At 42.9% G+C, this 17,414-nt stretch overlaps 1 protein-coding gene across 6 annotated transcripts in view; it reads left to right on the forward strand.

Annotated features, from left to right (window-relative positions):
- Positions 1 to 309: 309 nt before the first annotated feature.
- Positions 310 to 17,414, forward strand: part of STARD9 (StAR related lipid transfer domain containing 9) — a 140,154-nt gene continuing 123,049 nt past the window's right edge. For 4 of the 6 annotated variants that reach the window (XM_061430908.1, XM_061430909.1, XM_061430910.1 and 1 more), the window contains exons 1-3: positions 311 to 485; positions 5,520 to 5,589; positions 7,313 to 7,429. In XM_061430908.1, coding sequence (XP_061286892.1) covers positions 439 to 485; positions 5,520 to 5,589; positions 7,313 to 7,429 — 234 coding nt within the window. In that variant the 5' untranslated portion in view covers positions 311 to 438. Of the gene's footprint in view, positions 486 to 5,519; positions 5,590 to 7,312; positions 7,430 to 14,732; positions 16,058 to 17,414 lie in introns of those variants that run through there. The other 2 variants (XM_061430913.1, XM_061430911.1) reach the window with 2 other exon arrangements.

Raw genomic sequence — 17,414 nt, forward strand, 5'->3', positions numbered from 1 at the left:
TAGTGTTAACGAATTTACTAGACTTTGTAGTGCTTCGGACACTGGAAAAACAAAAGCTAGTTTCTCTGAAGCGGGAGCCAGCCTTACCCAGCCAGGATCTACACCACCCCGACCGCGAGGCTCAGGATTGGTCCAGGCTCCTCAGGCCTGGCTGGGCTTCCGGCCCACTTGTGAGAGAGGCAGTCCCGTGAGGCGCGTGGGCGGAGCGAGGCGGGGCGGCCCGGGCGTCCTCCCGCCCACCCAGCTCAGGATTGGCCGAGGCTCGGCAGGCACCACCCCGGCTAGGCGTCGGCCCGCATACGGGCGGGGTCGTCCTGTGAGGCGCGTGGGGCAAGCGGGGCCGCACCCGGGCCGGGGCTGGGTCCTGGCTTGACTTGGGGTTGGGTCCGGGGATGCTGCAGCGGGGCAGACCTGCGGGGTTTGAGCCTTGGCCGACGGATGGCCAACGTGCGGGTGGCGGTGAGGGTCCGGCCCCTCAGTAAGAGGTGAGTCTGGGCGGGAGGGGGCGCCTGAGGCGTCAAGTGAGCTGAAGGGAAGGCGGAGTCCCCGCCTCTCCCTTCAGTGAGTCTGGCGCGGAGAAATCAGACACAAAGTGGCCCAAGGGGCCAGCGTCCGGAAACCGTAAAGGCCTGGCTTGGGTTGGGTTTTCGATTAGTGCCCTGGCGGGGAGCACTTAGTGGAAAGCCTCGGGGTGGGCTGTCCTGTCCGTGTCCCCGGAGTCCCTGTGTCCCGGCAGGAGTTTTGAGGGACCGCGCGCGGCTCAAGTTTTGATGCCCAGGTTGAGCCTTTCTCTTTGGATACGCTGAGAAGGGCTGGGAAGTATCTCTAAGTGGGAAGGGTCGGCGGTCTACTGTCTCTTCTTGGTGGCTCTGGAGTACCTGTAAGGACTGAGGGAGAATGGTGAGTTTCTGCGTGCACATGGGTTTCTCTGTGAAGAAGTGGAGGAAAGCAGGTTGTAAGGCATAAGAGAGAAATTGAGGCTCAGAGAGATCGTGGTTTCGTTCTGTGGGCGACTTCAGAAGTGTGAAGTAGGGGGAAGTCATTCTAAGCCCTTCCCTCAGCGTAGCCAGTTCCCGTTTGTTTGTTTGTTTGTTTGTTTTTCATGCAGGAATCTGATCCTACAGTCCTCAGCTGTTGAGGCATCCAGGGTCCATAATTTCTTTCCCTTCATACTGATTTTTCCACTCACATGTTTGGAAAGTCAGGGAAGGCTTCACAGAAGGCTTGGTGTTTGAACCCAAACGCTTTTGCTGACAGGTAGAGGAGAAGGTGTAGAGAGCATTCTGTGAAAATACAGAGCGAGAGACTTGGGCTCTTAGGAAACAAAAATTTCAGGCTTTTGAGGAGAGGCTGTGTGGAGGGAGATGAATGGTAGGAGATAAACCTGGCAGAATGTGGTTTGGGACCTGAAGGCACATGTTGGAACTATTTGAGAGGTTTAAAAATTTCCAGGACACAAGATGGCTTGAAAATTGGACAAAGCAGTCAGAAAAAGACATTGTCTCTCAGAACAAAATTCGGCTCTAGCAGGAGCAGGGCTTCCCTGGTGGCTCATTTGGTAAAGAATCTGCCTGCAGTGTGGGAGACCGGGGTTGGATCCTTGGGTTGGGAAGATTCCCTTGAGGAGGGCATGGCAACCCACTCCAGTATTCTTGCCTTGAGAATCCCATGGACAGAGGAGCCTGGTGGGCTACGGTCCATGGGGTCACGAAAAGTTGGACAGAGTTTACTGAGCGACAAAGCACAGCACACAGCACAGCAGGGTCTGTGTTTGTACTGACTGGAGGTGACTGGCTTGAAAAGTCATACAGTTGACAGAATAATGAGAGCAGTGTGATAAGGGAAAGGGACAAAAAAGTAGGAAAAGACAGAAGTAGTACAATGGAAACTTCACTGGTGGTCCAGTGGCTAAGACCTTGCATTTCTAACACAAGGGGTTTGATTTTGATCCCTGGTCCGGAACTAGATCCCACATGCTACAATGAAGAGTTGGCAAGAGTTTGGCAGTCACAGTAGAGAATAACGTGTCAAACAAAAGTGAAGGGAAAAGAAGGGCACAAAAGCTTATTAACTCTTTAATAAATTTTATTTATTATTATTTTGGCTGTCCTGGGTCTTCACTGTTGTGTGTGGGGTTTCTCTAGTTGCGGCCAGCGGGTTTCTCATTGAGGTGGTTTATTATGTTTTGGAGCATGGGCTCTAGAGCGCAGGCTCAGTAGTTGTGGTGCACAGGCTTAGTTCCTCTGTGGCCTGTTGAATCTTCCCGAACCAGGAATCGAACCTGCATCGCCTGCATTGGCAGGCAGGTTCTCAACCACTGACCACCAGGGAAGTCTGAAAAGCTTATTAACTTTTAGCTCAGGTTAAGAGCCTTGAGCAGCAAGGGGTAGAAGGGCAAGACAGCAGTTACCCAGGTATGAGAGGATTATAGCCTGCTGAAGATTCAGGAGCTGGGATGAATAAACCCAGCGTGACCCCAGCTAAGAAGTCCAAACTATTCCCCTCTTCTCACCACACTGTATTCCAGGGTTTGTTAACTTCCACCACCTTCGCTGAGGCTCATCTCAATATAGGCTATTTACTGATTATGTGATTTGTCCCAGCCTTCAAAAAAGTAATCAGCACAGATTCAGTTAACAAAGTCATTGGATCTTATGTGGTACTTGGATATAAATCTTAGAGCTCAAGCTTCCATTTTTTATTTTTCCAGATGAGAAATTGGTCTTGTTAAAGATCTAAAAGTAGGTAGAGCCAAGATTCCATTCACCAAACCAAGCTGCTCCTTCCTGAGATTACAGAAAAATTGCACTTCTTTCTCAAATGCCTGTTTGCTCAGTAGGACTAGTAGAGACCATCAATAAAATGATAATATGGAAAACGGTTTTAGTGCACTCCCTTTTACCACACAGTTGTTTTCATAATCAGAAAATCTGTGTCTCATTGTAAGATGCTGCCGCTTGTTTGTCCCAAATCATCATTGACAGAACATATTGGCCAATACTGTAGGCTCCGGAACACTTTCCACTGCCCTTTCAAAAAGGTAATTATCATAAACTATATTCCCTTTATGTGCTCTTCTTTTTAAATCTGTGAAATAGTATAACTACTTCAGTGGTTTTTTGTGAAGATTAAATGAAAGGATACATTAAAAATACTTAGAACAGAGCCTGGCTGCTTTTAAGTGTCTGATAAAGTGCTAGCTATATAATTTTTAACAGCTATTTTTATTCCTCCTTCTTCTTAGCTGTTTTTTTAAATTGTATAAATGAGTAGATAACAAGTGGAAATGGCTTGGCCATTTTCTAAGACAGTGATCCTCAAATTATAGGATACATATAGTTCACCTGGGGAGCTTGTTATAATACAACTTGTTAAGAGGAATTCAAATTAACTAGCTCTGAATCCCAGGGACGGGGAGCCTGGTGGGCTGCCGTCTATGGGGTCGCACAGAGTCGGACACGACTGAAGTGACTTAGCAGCAGCAGCAGCTCCACCACCTCCTGTAATTCTAATGAGTGAAGCCTGTGGACCACACTTTGAGAAACTGTCCTAGGAGTCAGTGTGTAACTGAGGATTTATTCCTTTGCAAAACCTTTAATCCTAAGGAATGAATGCCTGTTGGTAGATTTCAGGCCCCAGAGGCAAGTGGTGGTAGCCACAGCAGACTTCTTTGAACTTGGTGCAGTCAGCTGCCCTGTTGAGGTTGATGTTCTTTCTTTCTCTTCTGCTCAACTTTAATTTGTCTTCATTTTGTTTTAGAATGTTTTGGAACCACTAGGTTACCAATGGCTGTGGGCCAGGCAGGGAAGGGGTGGCATCTCACCAACTATAGTGTCATATCCTTTTGTCAAGAGGTCAAGTTCAAGACCTTTTTTTATTTTGGCTGCTTTATGCCAGAGTCCTAGGTGAATCCTTAAGAAAGGGCTCACTTAAAAAAGTTAGATTAAATAGATTTGCAAAAGTTTTTCCTCTTACTTTCTTTGTTGCTCAATTTTATTATAGCCTGTGTATTTTATAGTGGGTAAAGGGAGAATCAAACCTACTTTTAAATGCAGAAGGGAAAAAAAATTAACACCAAAACTGAAAGATTTTCTTTAGGAGAGCTAGGGGCAGGGGATGCAGTTTTATAATCCTGGGGGACAAAGTATATCCGTACTGCCTTAAGTTCTGTCTAGTATGAAATATGAAAGAAAGAGCATCAGAGCCTTGAGGAAAGTAAGTACCAGGAATGCTATCACCTGGGAGAAGGAAATTTTTTTCCAGTACTTTATTCCAAATGCACTGACTAGTGTACAAAAATAATCTTAAATCTAAAGACCCCTGTCTCACTGTGTATCCCTTGCCATCCCCTCCCCCCAAGTCCTCAAGGCCACATCCTGGGAACGCTGAGGGAAGATAAAAATGACATTGGACATATTTTCTTAACTTTCAGGTCCCAGGCCAGGAATAATTTAATTGATAGTTTTCACTGTAGCAGAAAGTGCCAGTGAGTTAACTCCCATCTGTTAATATTCTGGCCTTGAGCACTTTATTTTAAAATATTTATTTACTTATTTGGCTGTGTCAGGTCTTAAGTGAGGCACGTGGGCTCAGTAGTTTCCCCACAGCATGTGGAATCTTCCCAGACCAGGGATGGAACCCACATGCCTCTGCATTGGAAGGCAGATTCCTAACCTCTGGACAACCAGGAAGTCCCTGGCTTTAAGCACTTTAGCTAAAGCTCTTTATGTTGTGAAAAAAGATTTCATATCTAGAATGGAGTGTATTCCATTCATTTGGGGCTTCAGTTTTATGAATCACTTGGATTAAGCCCCTTAAAGTGAATTTAAGCGTTGGTTAGTTGTTAGAAGTGTTACTACATAACTACAATTTAGGAAGATCCTTAAGGATCTTGGCTGTTATTCTGACTTAAGATAATATAAGGAAAGGATTTAGGAAATATGTTCTCAGGTCTCAACAGAAAGGACTCTGAAACCTTTTTCATTATTTTATAATGAAATAAAATATATCATTATATTTATTTATGCTGAAAATATCAGAGGAAACGAGAAATGATGCCATGCTGTGCCGAGGATATTCTCAGGGTTTCCCAAGCCTGATTTCTGAGGCATATGGCTCTGTGGTTAGACAGATCTGGATTTAAATTCAGGCTCTGCCACTGCTAGCTGTGTGACCTAGGACAAATTACATAATTTTTCTCACCCTTAGTCTTTCATTTATTAAAAAAAAAGATCTGTCAGGAAGCTATGTCAGGACGGTGTGTTAAGAGGATAGCATAGGATGAAGTATAGCGTATGCTGTACTTAATACAATGCTTAGCACATAGAGGGTACCCAATAACATTGACTCTTCACTGTTCCCAAGCCAAATTCTAACAATCCAGAGAAGCATGCCAGCTCGGGGACTGCTTCAGACACCCCAGTTGTGGAGATGGCAGTAGGGAAACAGTTTGTCCCAATAGTGCTGGTCTCAGCTGCTCTTTTCCTGATTAATTTAAAAAATTTGTGTCTTGCTTCTAGGGAGATCAAAGAAGGGGGAAAAATTATTGTGGAAGTTAATGGCAAAGTGGCAAAAATCAGGAATTTAAAGGTAAGCCTAAAATTGTTTTCCTTTTTCTTTCCCCTGAAGAACTAGTATTAATTATAGTGACTTCTGGGGTGAAGGTGTGTATGTGAATGCATTTAGAGAGGGGGAGTGGAAGAGGAAAGGGCATATAAGGGGAATTGTTAGAAGAGCTTTGACCAACCTCAAAGCAAATATAAAAATATAACAGGGAAGAAGTTCCGGGGATGTAGTTACTGGAACCCAAGTTCTACCAAATGGGGTACAGCTATTTTGGAAACTGGTTAGTAGTAGATATTTTGAAAGTAAACACATGGCCAGCTTAAATCATGTTGGGGGACAATTTGTTCGTATGTTTAACTTATCTGACCTTCTATTAGACGTTGGCTCAATCTTCTTATTGAATATCATTTCATTGAGAAGCATTAGCAGGGGTTTTAGTATGCATCTGCTAATACAGAACTCATTTTTAGCCAAGTAAAGACTTTAGATCCCAGAAGAGAGTTAAGTCTTGCTGTAAATACTCTCCATAGATCTGACTGATCTTTGAGTCACAACTAGACAGACACTGGCAACTTCCTTCCCTACCCTTACTACTTCCTCTGGCTTATTTCCTCCATCCCATTCTTTTCTTTTCCCAGGCCAGGGGAAGTGGAAGGGATTCTTTCTTTCTGAGCCTTGAGTAGTGGAGGACAGGGAAGCCAGCCATGTGAATGTGGCTGTGGTCAGCTTGCAGGTGGTATTTGACATTCCTGAGAGCTGAGGAAGCTGACTTGCAGGAGGAAGGTTTTCTGGACCCCAGTCCCTCCAGCCACATCCACTCTTGTGTTCCTCCCGTGATGTGATCCATTTCCTTTTGTCAGTAGCTCACTGCTGAGAGAGAAACCTGCCAGACTTTCAACAGGAGCTCCCCGGGGACAAAAGACCTGTCATTCTCTCCTGTCTCTTGTTTATATCTCTGTTGCCTAATCACTTCAGCTGCTTTGTTCTGAGAGCTTATATTTTTGGTTCTTAAGAATAAATCTTGGCCAAGATCACACTCTAATCTGCCCCCTGCTCACCTCGCTGGCCAGCTATCCTCTTTTCTGAGTCCAGTTATCCACTCAGAATCTCTTCGTCATTCTGTCAGCCTCATTCTGCCGTGGGTTTTAGTACCCAGTTCGAGGGATTGTTTCTCCCTGTCCAGAATCTAAATATTAAGTAGTAAGATAGGCATTTCTGTGAATAATGCCACTCTCCCCAGTACCTGGAGGTCGGTAGAATTTCCAAGCTGCTCTCTTCTACCCTGAGCAGTTGGATTGGGCCCAGCTCTTCTGTCCAACATGCCTTCTGGAGGTGGATACCCCAGGGACTTCTGTGAAAGCTCTAGGTTGACAGAGCCTGTTAGGCCCAGGGACTGAATTACTCATGCACGACTGGTATATTCTATAGAAATACTCAGAGAAGAAATGATAGTAAGAAGAGGAGGCCCAGGGAAGGAGAGGTTTTTTATCCCAAGCGGTCTTACGCCTCACAGGTCTGGTTTATATATAGATATGTGATAATATGATAGACATTTAATTCTCTGTTGCTTCATTGTACCTAGCAAGATGAAGACAAAGATTACTTTTTCCCCCCCTTTCAGGTAGATATCATAAAGGTTCTCATGATCAGTCCAGGTATCTCTATCTACAAGCAGAGGAATCAAGTGCCTCTGATTTGATTCTGATATTACAGTAGAGAAGATACTAGATTCTGTGTTTAATTTTAGGTGGACGGTCGACCTAATGGCTTTGGCGACTCCCGGGAGAAGGTTGTGGCATTTGGCTTTGATTACTGCTACTGGTCAGTCAACCCAGAGGATCCCCAGTATGCCTCTCAGGATGTGGTAATGTCATTTTCCTTCACTTTCCCAAGGTCTTTATAACTGGATAATTATTGGGAAATTAACGTGGAATCTGGGCCCTGGCTATTTCTTACTTATGTAGGTTGGTCAGAAACTAATGATGTTTTGGTCTGGGAAGTGTTGTCTGCAGCAGATCTGCTGAGGACTGAGAGGATGAGCCAAGCCTTTACTGGCTAACGCTATTGGTCATCCTTCCTGCTGCTTAGCTTTCCCACAAATTTCCAAGGCAGCAGGTCTGGTCAAGGAGGTCTACATAGGACTTCTGTTGCTGTGAAGCAGCAGCATTGTCCTGGTTGGAGCACTGTCAGAGGTCATGCATTTGGTCCCTGTGATGGCCAGCAAGCCTTGCCTGATTCACTTCTGTGACCACAGACAGTAGCTCTTATCCTAGCAGCTGCCAGGGTCCTTTCTAAAATTAGAAAAATAATATCTTTGGCTTTTCATATGTTCTTTCTTAAATGAGATAGAGAATACTAGAGGAATATGTCCTTAGGAAAAAGTATTGAAAATGGATATATTTGGGGAAGAGCCCTAGACAACCATTGCCTATCAGTCTATATGCCTTTGAATAAAAAGCCAAAGTGTCTTTTCTGCTTAGTATTTCAATCCTTTGTGAAACGTTCCCAAATTATGCTAAAGATACCATTTTATCAAGTTTGAGTGATTTAGAGGACAGAATAGGCATACCTCATTTTATGACATTTGGTTTTATTGCACCTAATAGATACTGTATTATTTACAAATTGACTATTTGTGGCAACTCTGTATCGAGTAAGTCTGTCTGTGCCATTTTTCATAGCATTTGTTCACTTTGTGTCTCTGTGTGACATTTTGGTAGTTCTCATAATATTTAAAATTTTTAAATTATTATTCCATTTTTATGGTTATCTCTGGTCATGTCACCACTATGACTCACTGAAGGCTCAGATAATGGTTAGTATTTTTTAGTCTTAAAGAATTTTCTAATTAAGATTTGTTCATTGTTTATAAACATACTGCTATTGCACTTAGTAGACAGCAATATGTATAAATTGTCTTTGGTATGCACTGCTAAGTTGCTTCAGTTGTGTCTGACTCTCTGTGACCCCATAGACGGCAGCCCACCAGGCTCCCCTGTCCCTGGGGTTCTCCAGGCAAGAACACTGGAGTGGGATGCCATTTCCTTCTCCAATGCATGAAAATGAAAAGTGAAATTGAAGTCGCTCAGTCGTGTCTGACTCATCGCGACCCCATGGACTGCAGCCTACCAGGCTCCTCTGTCCATAGGATTTTCCAGGCAAGAATACAGGAGTGGGGTGTCATTGCCTTCTCCATTGGTATGCACTAGGAAACCAAAAAATCCACGTGACTGCCTTTGTTGCAATTATTCACTTTATTGTGTTCGTCTGGAGCCAGACCTGTAACATCTGCAAGGTCTACTAGTACTGATTTTTCTGCTAGTGGAGACTTCTGAAGATGATTGGATAGTTCTAAATCATGGAAGTATAATTCCCCATCCTTCCCTTTTGAGGGGACCACGTGGAAACAAGATCCTAGACCACTGTGGGATTTGTTATTTTTGTTGGTCCCTTCTGTTATAATATGAGCACCTCACTTTTGTAGTCACAACTTATTTGCCATAAATGCTTAGCAGGTGCTGCTGCTGCTAAGTCGCTTCAGTCGTGTCCTACTCTGTGCGACCCCATAGACGGCAGCCCACCAGTCTCCCCCGTCCCTGGGATTCTCCGGCAAGAACACTGGAGTGCGTTGCCATTTCCTTCTCCAATGCATAAAGTGAAAAGTGAAAGTGAAGTTGCTTAGCAGGTGCAGTGTGGGTATTACCTGGCCCCGACAAAGCCTTCTCTGTCCTTTGAAGGATGAGGGCTCTTGCAGATCCAGGCTTGTCTTGTGGCCCTGGACTTTTATCCCAATACTCAAGCATGTATGAGGTAACTGGTTTACTGGTGTTCATATTGTTCCACTGAGATCCTCCAAGAAGGGCCAGGAAAGGAACTGACTCTTAAGTAAGAGGAAGGTACTCCTAAAGCAGTTCACAGTTGTGACTGTATCTGTGGCATTGAAGACAGTGGCCTCTAGAAGAAAGTGTGAGCATTCCAATGGCTCCTTCCATTCTTCTTGGCCATGGCATACCTAGGACTGTTCTGCATATAAGAAACATTAACTATTTTGTGTAACATTTGATAGATAATCTGGGAAGTATATGTAAACAAAACAAAAATCACCATTTAGTGTACACTGTACAGGTATAATTTTGTTTTGAGGCTCATATTTTGTATTTATGTAGCTTAAGTGTGTAAAAATTATCTAGTGGAAACCCAGAAGCCCATAGAGGAGGGGAATTCATAAATGTGATTCCTCTTCTGTTGCCTGATTTGAAATTCAGTGGATAGATCAAATGGGATTTGGACAGGAAGCCTGTGCAGAGAGATAAAACCAGTGCCTCCTGAAATTTATTCTGGTTTGTTTACTAAAAGTCTGAGGCATTCATTGGGTAGTATATGAGGGGGAAGGAAAGGAATCTCTGTCACAGGCTGGAGAAGGGCCAGAGTTTCCAGAATGTTGTCAACACTCAGATCCACCTGATTTGTTTGGAGGGATTCATCACTGACAGAAATTGGAGTCCAGACTTTTAACCCTAATCAGTATGGCTCTGAGGTCACCAGGGTTAGGAGAGGCAGATTGTTATAAAATAGGACTTGACATAGGAAAGAGTTTATATGTCATCTGGTTCTTCCTCTCCCAAAATACAGCAGTGCTTTTTACTGTCTTTCTGATCATATTGTGCATCATCCCCCAAATCTTCCATGCCTCTTTGTAGTCAGATTGTTCTCCTTAACCACCTAGCCCCTGGCAATGTTTTCGTCCCTACAGTTTTATCTGCTTCATAATGCTGTAAAAGTGTAATATAACAGTAGGTAGCCTCTTGAGTCTGCCTTACTTCACTTAGCATGATGTATTGAGTACTTGAGATTCACCTCTGCTGTGGTTTGTAATCTGACCTTGATTCAGACTCATGTAAATAATTTTATTGCCCCAAAGGAATCTTATGGCTTTGAAAACATTGATTCTAACTGTAAAGAGTGAGGGACCAAGTCCCTGGAGGACTGTACCTCCTTTTATGAAGGAAGGACTGTCATCACCCTCAGAAATACAGCACTGATTTCAAAATATCCAGATATCTGCGTTGAAATATTCCCCACTGGTCTTAGGGGGCTTTTGAGCGACATCATAAACCATTGCATGATAGAAGTTGATGAGAATCCACCTATTTGGTGTTGGTGCTGTCTCCTCCTCATGGTCTTTTAGAATGTTAGAGCTTGAAGGGAACCTACCAGTCATCCAGGCCAGGTTTTCCCAACCTCAGCACTATTAATATTCTGGCTGTGTAATTCTTTGTTGTGAGGAATCTGTTCTGGGCACTGTAGGATCTTTAGCAGTGTTGCTGGCCTCTAGTCTCTAGATGCTGGTAGTAGTCCTAAATATGACAATCAAAAATGTTTTCAGACAAGGCCCATCTTCTAGGCCAACCCTCTTATGTTCCAGATACAAAGTATAACTAACATAGGCTTATATAGGCAGTTAATGCCCAAGCAGGACTAGAACCTTGCTTGCTCTGGTGGCCTTTGCATTGCGTTGTGTCATTCTACCTCCTCTCTTTATGCATATGTTACAGCCTCAAAAAATTAGTTCAAGATTAAAATTCCTTAGTGCTTTAGCACTTCCCAGTCCTTAATGGTGACACACTTAAACACATAGATCAGGTGTCAACAAATATGAGTCTGTAGAGAGCAAGTCAACTGTAAGTTCTTCTGAGAGGCAGCTTCCTCGTTAATTATCTATAGATCCTAAATGTTTATCATTTCATTTGACTCTCTCCCCAAAATCTATCAAACATATGTTTTACTCTGTTTTATAGATAAGGAAACTGAGGCATGAAAGGTTACAAGGCTTACCTGAGTCACTTAGCCAGTGAATAAGTAGTGAAGCAAGGATTCAAACCCAAGACAGCCCGGCTCTAAATTGTGTGTCGTGTCCACCAAGCCTCACCGACTCTCAACATTAAACAATTCTCGTTTAGTCTACTAGTGACCTGGTTCTCTCTTTCTACGTGTTATCTGTTTCCACCGTTTCAACTTGAAATGGAGAAGATTTTATCCTCTTTCAGTAGTTGGGGAAATTTAGGCTTAAAGAGATTATATGATCTGCCCAAAGTCACACAACAAGAAAATGAGTCTTGGGTTTGAACGCAGGATCATGTGAATGCAAAGTTCATATTCTTTTATAAAAATATAAAAAGAGGTATATAGTAAAAGGAAGAGAAGGAAAATTGAGGAGAAGGGATGATGGGAAAGAGAGAGAAAAGGTTATGGTGAATGGGGATTGGCAGGGGATTATACTATCTGATTTGACATCAGAATCGTGGGGTAATGGACATCAGCATTCCATTTTTTTTTTTCCAATTTGAAAGCAATCGTTGTTTATTAACTGACTAGATTGCAAAAATAATTATGGTAGATACCTTAGTTCATCCTTCTAATAAGCCTGTTGATCTAGTCTTCCCAGTTGCCAGCATCTCCACCTTCTACAAAATGGGTGGTCTTTTTCTTCATTCCTCCTCATGGAGAAGACAATTTAAAGGGTCACAGGAAGCTGCTTGCTTCTTTGAAACATTTTCTAACATAGACGTCATGAATCATATCCTCCATACAGATGATGCCATATTTCCCAAGAGATTGTGCAATCAATGTGTTATCCATCAGGGCAATTCACTTCTTCTTGATTTTGCCATAACCTTACTTAAGAGATGAATTCATTTACAGACTTCAAATTTGGGTACCCCCATTCAATGTATTGGAGAAGGACATGGAAATCCACTCCAGTATTCTTGCCTGGAGAATTCCATGGACAGAGTAACCTGGTGGGCTACAGTCCACAGGGTCACAAAGAGTTAGACACTACAAGTGACTGAGCACTCTTGAAGTTAGAACTGGATTTGAATTCAGGCACAGCCACTTATTAGCTGGCTTTCTTCAGACGGATAACTTAACCTCTCTTAGTTTTTTTAGCTGGAGTTACTGTGAGGAGGAAAGAAAGAATGATGTGAAGTATTCAGTCTAGGGCTTGGCAACTAGAAGTTGAGTAAATGAGGTCATGAGTGTTGTGGCTTGGGCTGTGATTATCACTATCACAGTACAAGAGAAGCAAGGCTCATGCTTCTTTCTAAGAGCTGAACTAGTTTTGAAAATCTTTTCTTTGAATCTGTTGTGCTCACTTCTGGGACCAGCATGCTCCACTTGGAAAATTAACTTCCCTCCCTTCCTCCCGGTCAGGAACATCTGTTGGAGCGGGAGTCCTCTGCTCAAGCATATTGTGTTTGGGTGATTACGTGTTTGTAAAAATTTCCATGAAGAGCATTAGCTCAGCTTTACCCACCAAGGACTGTGAGTGGCTGTCAAAACAAGTGCAGACTGAGTCAACAGAAAGCCAATCAGGAACAAAAAACCACCCAGCCCTTGTGGGACGTAATTGCTTCTATACTCCTGGGAATCTTTATTTTAAAGTGCTTTTGTTATTTGGCTAAAACACAATGCCTAAAATGCCTGTAGCTTTTCTACATGAAAAGTTGTGTGAGTGAGCAGGGATTTCCTCCCCACAACTACCAAATTCAAAACTGAAATTCTAGTAGCACTGTGATTGTGTTTGTTGTTGTTTACATGTCCACAATACGCTGAACATCACACAACATACAAAGACCATCCTTGCTTACCCTCAAAGAGCCCTGGCAGGGGCCAGGATGGAGGCAGTGTGTGTGTGTGTGTGAGACGTGCATGCATGCATGTATGTTGGTGTTACAGGTTCTTTGGTGAACATACTCTCCAGTCCTGGACTCCAGTTTAAGGATGTTAGGCACCTGGAAAGGCTTCAGAGGAAAACCCCACACATCCCAAAATGATTAAAGGGCCGGCTTCAGGAACCAAGAGGAAAGCTACTGTCAGTGTAGTGCACGCCATGTGTGTGATTATTTAATGAAGAACATTGCTCCGGAGACAGGAAAGACAGGTGACAATAGTGCTTTGCAAGTATGGAGCATGATGATTTTAAGTTTATGCAGCGTTAGAACAAGCTGGTCTTCATTGCCATTAGGAGAAAATAGAAGAGAATTCCCTGGCCATCCAGTGGTTTGTACTCTGCGCTTTCATTGCTGAGGGCACAGGTTGAATCCCTGGTCAGGCAACTGAGTTTCCACAAGCTGTGCAGCACAGCCAAAAAAAAAAGAAAAGGAAAAAATAGAGAAATTTTGGATTAAATTACAAAACACTGTTTGTAATTAGGACATGAAGAGTACCTTGTGCAGAGTTTTTGAATCCAGCTAAATAGTTTTGACTTTAGAATTCCAGAATTTTGGTGTTAGAAGAAATACTAGAGACCGTCATGACACATATTTGAAGGATAAAGGCATAGAGAGACAAAAATAGCAATTATAGGGTGTTTTTTTCTTTTTGGCTAGTCCAGAATTATGCTTGATGTTGTATGGAAATGTCTGTTGCTTATTCTAGCGACAGGGTCGTGAACTGCAACACAGAGTTTCCTGCAGGGCAGGAAGTGTGCTGCTTAACAGAATCCCAAGGAAAGATCTTGTTCTTGAGACTGGGCCTCTCCCTGGCTCTGTACTCCATCAAGATGAGGACATAGCATTGTAGCCATCTAGTAGTATTTGGCGGCATTGAACGCCTACTATTATAGGTTCTCTAATGTGACATATGCTTTTTTGTACAGTTCTTCTGTGTATTCTTGCCACCTTTTCTTAATTTCTTCTGCTTCTGTTAGGTCCTTGCTAGTTTTGTCCTTTATTGTGCCTATCCTTGCATGAAATGTTCCTTTGGTATGTCCAATTTTCTTAAGAGATCTCTAGTCTTTCCCATTTTGTTGTTTTCCTCTATTTCTTTGCATTGTTCACTTAAGAAGGCTTTCTTATCGCTCCTTGCTATTCTCTTGAGTATATCTTTCCCTTTCTCCTTTGCCTTTCACTTCTTTTCTCAGCTATTTGTAAGGCCTCCTCAGACAACCACTTTGCCTTCTTACATTTCTTTTTCTTGGGAATGGTTTTGGTCACCACCTCCTGTACAATGTTATGAACCTCCATTCATAGTTTTTTGGGCACTCTGTCTACCAGATCTAGTCCCTTGAATCTATTTGTCACCTCCACTGTATAATCATAAAGGATTTAATTTAGGTCATACCTGAATGGCCTAGTGATTTTCCCTACTTTCTTCAATTTGAGCAGTTCCACAAACTATGGAATATTCTTGATGAAATGGGAATACCAGACCACATTACTTGCCTCCTGAGAAACCTGTATGCAGAACAAGAAGCAACAGTTAGAACTGGATGTGGAACAACGGACTGGTTCATAATTGGGAAAGGAGTACCTCAAAGCTGTAAATTGTCACCCTGCTTATTTAACTTATATGCAGAGTATATCATGAGAAATGCCAGGCTGAATGAATCACAGGCTGGAATCAAGATTCCTGGGACAAATATTAACAACTTCACATATGCAGATGATACCATGTTAAAGGCAGAAAGCAGAGAGGAACTAAAGAGCCTGTTGATGAAGGTGAAAGAGGAGAGTGAAAAAGCTGGCTTAAAATTCAGCATTCAAAAAACTAAGATCATGGCATCCAGTCCTATCACTTCATGGCAAATAGATGGGGAAAATGTGGAAACAATGACAGATTTCATTTTCTTGGGCTCCAAAATCAATGCAGACGGTAACTGCAGCCACAAAATTAAGACACTTGCTCCTTGGAAGAATAGCTATGACAAACCTAGACAGCATATTAAAAAGCAAAGACATCACTTTGCCACAAAGGTCTGTATAGTCAAAGCTATGGTTTTTCCAGTGATCATGTATGGATGTGAGAGTTGGGCCATAAAGAAGGCTGAGCACCAAGGAATGGATGCTTTCAAACGGTGGTGCTGGAGAAGACTCTTGAAAGTCCCTTGGACAGCAAAGAGATCAAAACAGTCAATTCTAAAGGAAATCAACCCTTTAATTGGAAGGGCTGATGCTGAAGCTGAAGCTCCAGTGTTGTGGCCACCTGATGGGAAGAGCTGACTCATTGGAAAAGACTCTCATGCTGGGAAATATTGAGGGCAAGAAGAGAAGGGGACAACAGAGGATGAGATGGTTGGATGGCATCACTGACTCAATGGACATAAGTTTGAGCAAACTCAGAGAGATAGTGAAGGACAGGGAAGCCTTGTGTGCTGCAGTTCATGGGGTTGCAAAGAGTCAGACACGACTTAGCAACTGAACAACGACAACAACATTGTGACCAGGCTGGGGGCTACTTACTGTTTCCACAGAAATAACATTTCTGTCTGGGGACTGCAACCCATTATAAGATGATAATTGACCTATGACCTCCTGCCTCAGAAAGTAAGTAGGGTGAGGCAGAGAGGAGTATGACCCTCACTTTTGTTGTTTCTGCTGTACTTGGAATGTGAATGAAGGCTTTGGAGAAGAGGAAAGGTGGAAGAGTTACTGAAACTGAAGAGGGACCCTGGAGGAGCAGGAGAATGGGAAAACATGAAGAAGAAACTAAGGTGAGAAGGAATTTGAGAGTTTACAGAGGGGTTAGGATTATATCATTTTTTATAGTAGATAATCATTTCTAATTTGGGTATAGGAACAGGCTCGGATAGGTTGAGTAGCTTGCTTGAAGGTCACACAATCAAGTAATGGAGCCAGGATTCAAACCTTTGACTGTGTGATTCCGAACTCCAAGCTCTCAAATGCTGCACTATTTATACATAGTTCTCTTTGTTTCTGTATTTCCAGTGCTGCACGTCTTAAATGATCAATCAGTGGTTAGCGGATTGATAATTTCATTTATGGTTCAATGGATGAGAAACAAGCAGGACTCTGCCTTCCTGAATCTTGTGGCCTATTTTGAGAAGGCCTTGCAGTTTGCCTAAGCTAGAGAGCCACAGACATCTATGAATTTCTCTGTGCATCCCTTTCCCTAATGCATATATGTGCTAGGGCAGCTGGGGAGCGTGTGGGCGTCAAAGGATTTTCTCATGAATATTTGCAGAGCTGTGTACATTCCATCGCTAGTGCTAGTTCTTCCCAACCAAGATGGAGACAGAAGTAGAAGGGAGAGAATTTTATAAGAAAAAGCCTTTTTGTGCAATAATTGGATGGGGCTCTGCAGGCCTGAGTGGGGGAAGGGAGATTACCATGAGTGTTTCATTTCAGCACATTCCCTCTGCCAACAGCACAGCTGCTTGGCTCCATAAGCGTGTCCATGGGCTGGATTTTAAAGGAATAAGGTCATTCTTTTGGCTTCATCTAAACTCATTTTTTCCCCTCTCTAGAAACTTGATTGTCAGTCTTTAAAGGGTAGCTTTTAGACTTAGAAAAAAATTTGAAGAACTGAGATCCTTGACACTTAATGCTTGCTGTTGGTGCTGGATGTCTGTACAAAAATGAACAGCAGAAATGAGAGAAATCTTATAAGATGCAAAAGCTTGTTTGGATTTTTTTTTCCTCCTCTGTGAGCCAAGGGTAACAAGGAATTTCTGGTACTATCTGGAGTCCTTGAGATTTAGCCTGGAGAGAGAGGTTGTGTATAGGAGTGGCATGCCCAAAGCTTGATAGTCAGCTGGAAACTTGGGGCAGCCTAAGCATAAATACAGATAGAGATCCTGAGACATGTCCTTGCTGTTCCTGCAGTGCTGAGAAGTTGCCCTATACTCCACTTCCTTTACACTTGAATTTGTCCTGGATTTAAAAGGATTGTCAGTTGATTGCTTGAAGATGAGAGGCATGATGAGAGATGATCACTTTGAGGATCTTTGGAAAAACTGATTTGCAAAATCACCCGAACAAGAGGATGTAAAATGAAGAACAGTCCTTTGAACAAAAGGTCTGTGTGTTCACCACAGTGGACGCGTGTTC

The sequence above is a fragment of the Bos javanicus genome, chromosome 10 (assembly GCF_032452875.1).
Source record: "Bos javanicus breed banteng chromosome 10, ARS-OSU_banteng_1.0, whole genome shotgun sequence".
Lineage (NCBI taxonomy): Eukaryota > Metazoa > Chordata > Mammalia > Artiodactyla > Bovidae > Bos > Bos javanicus.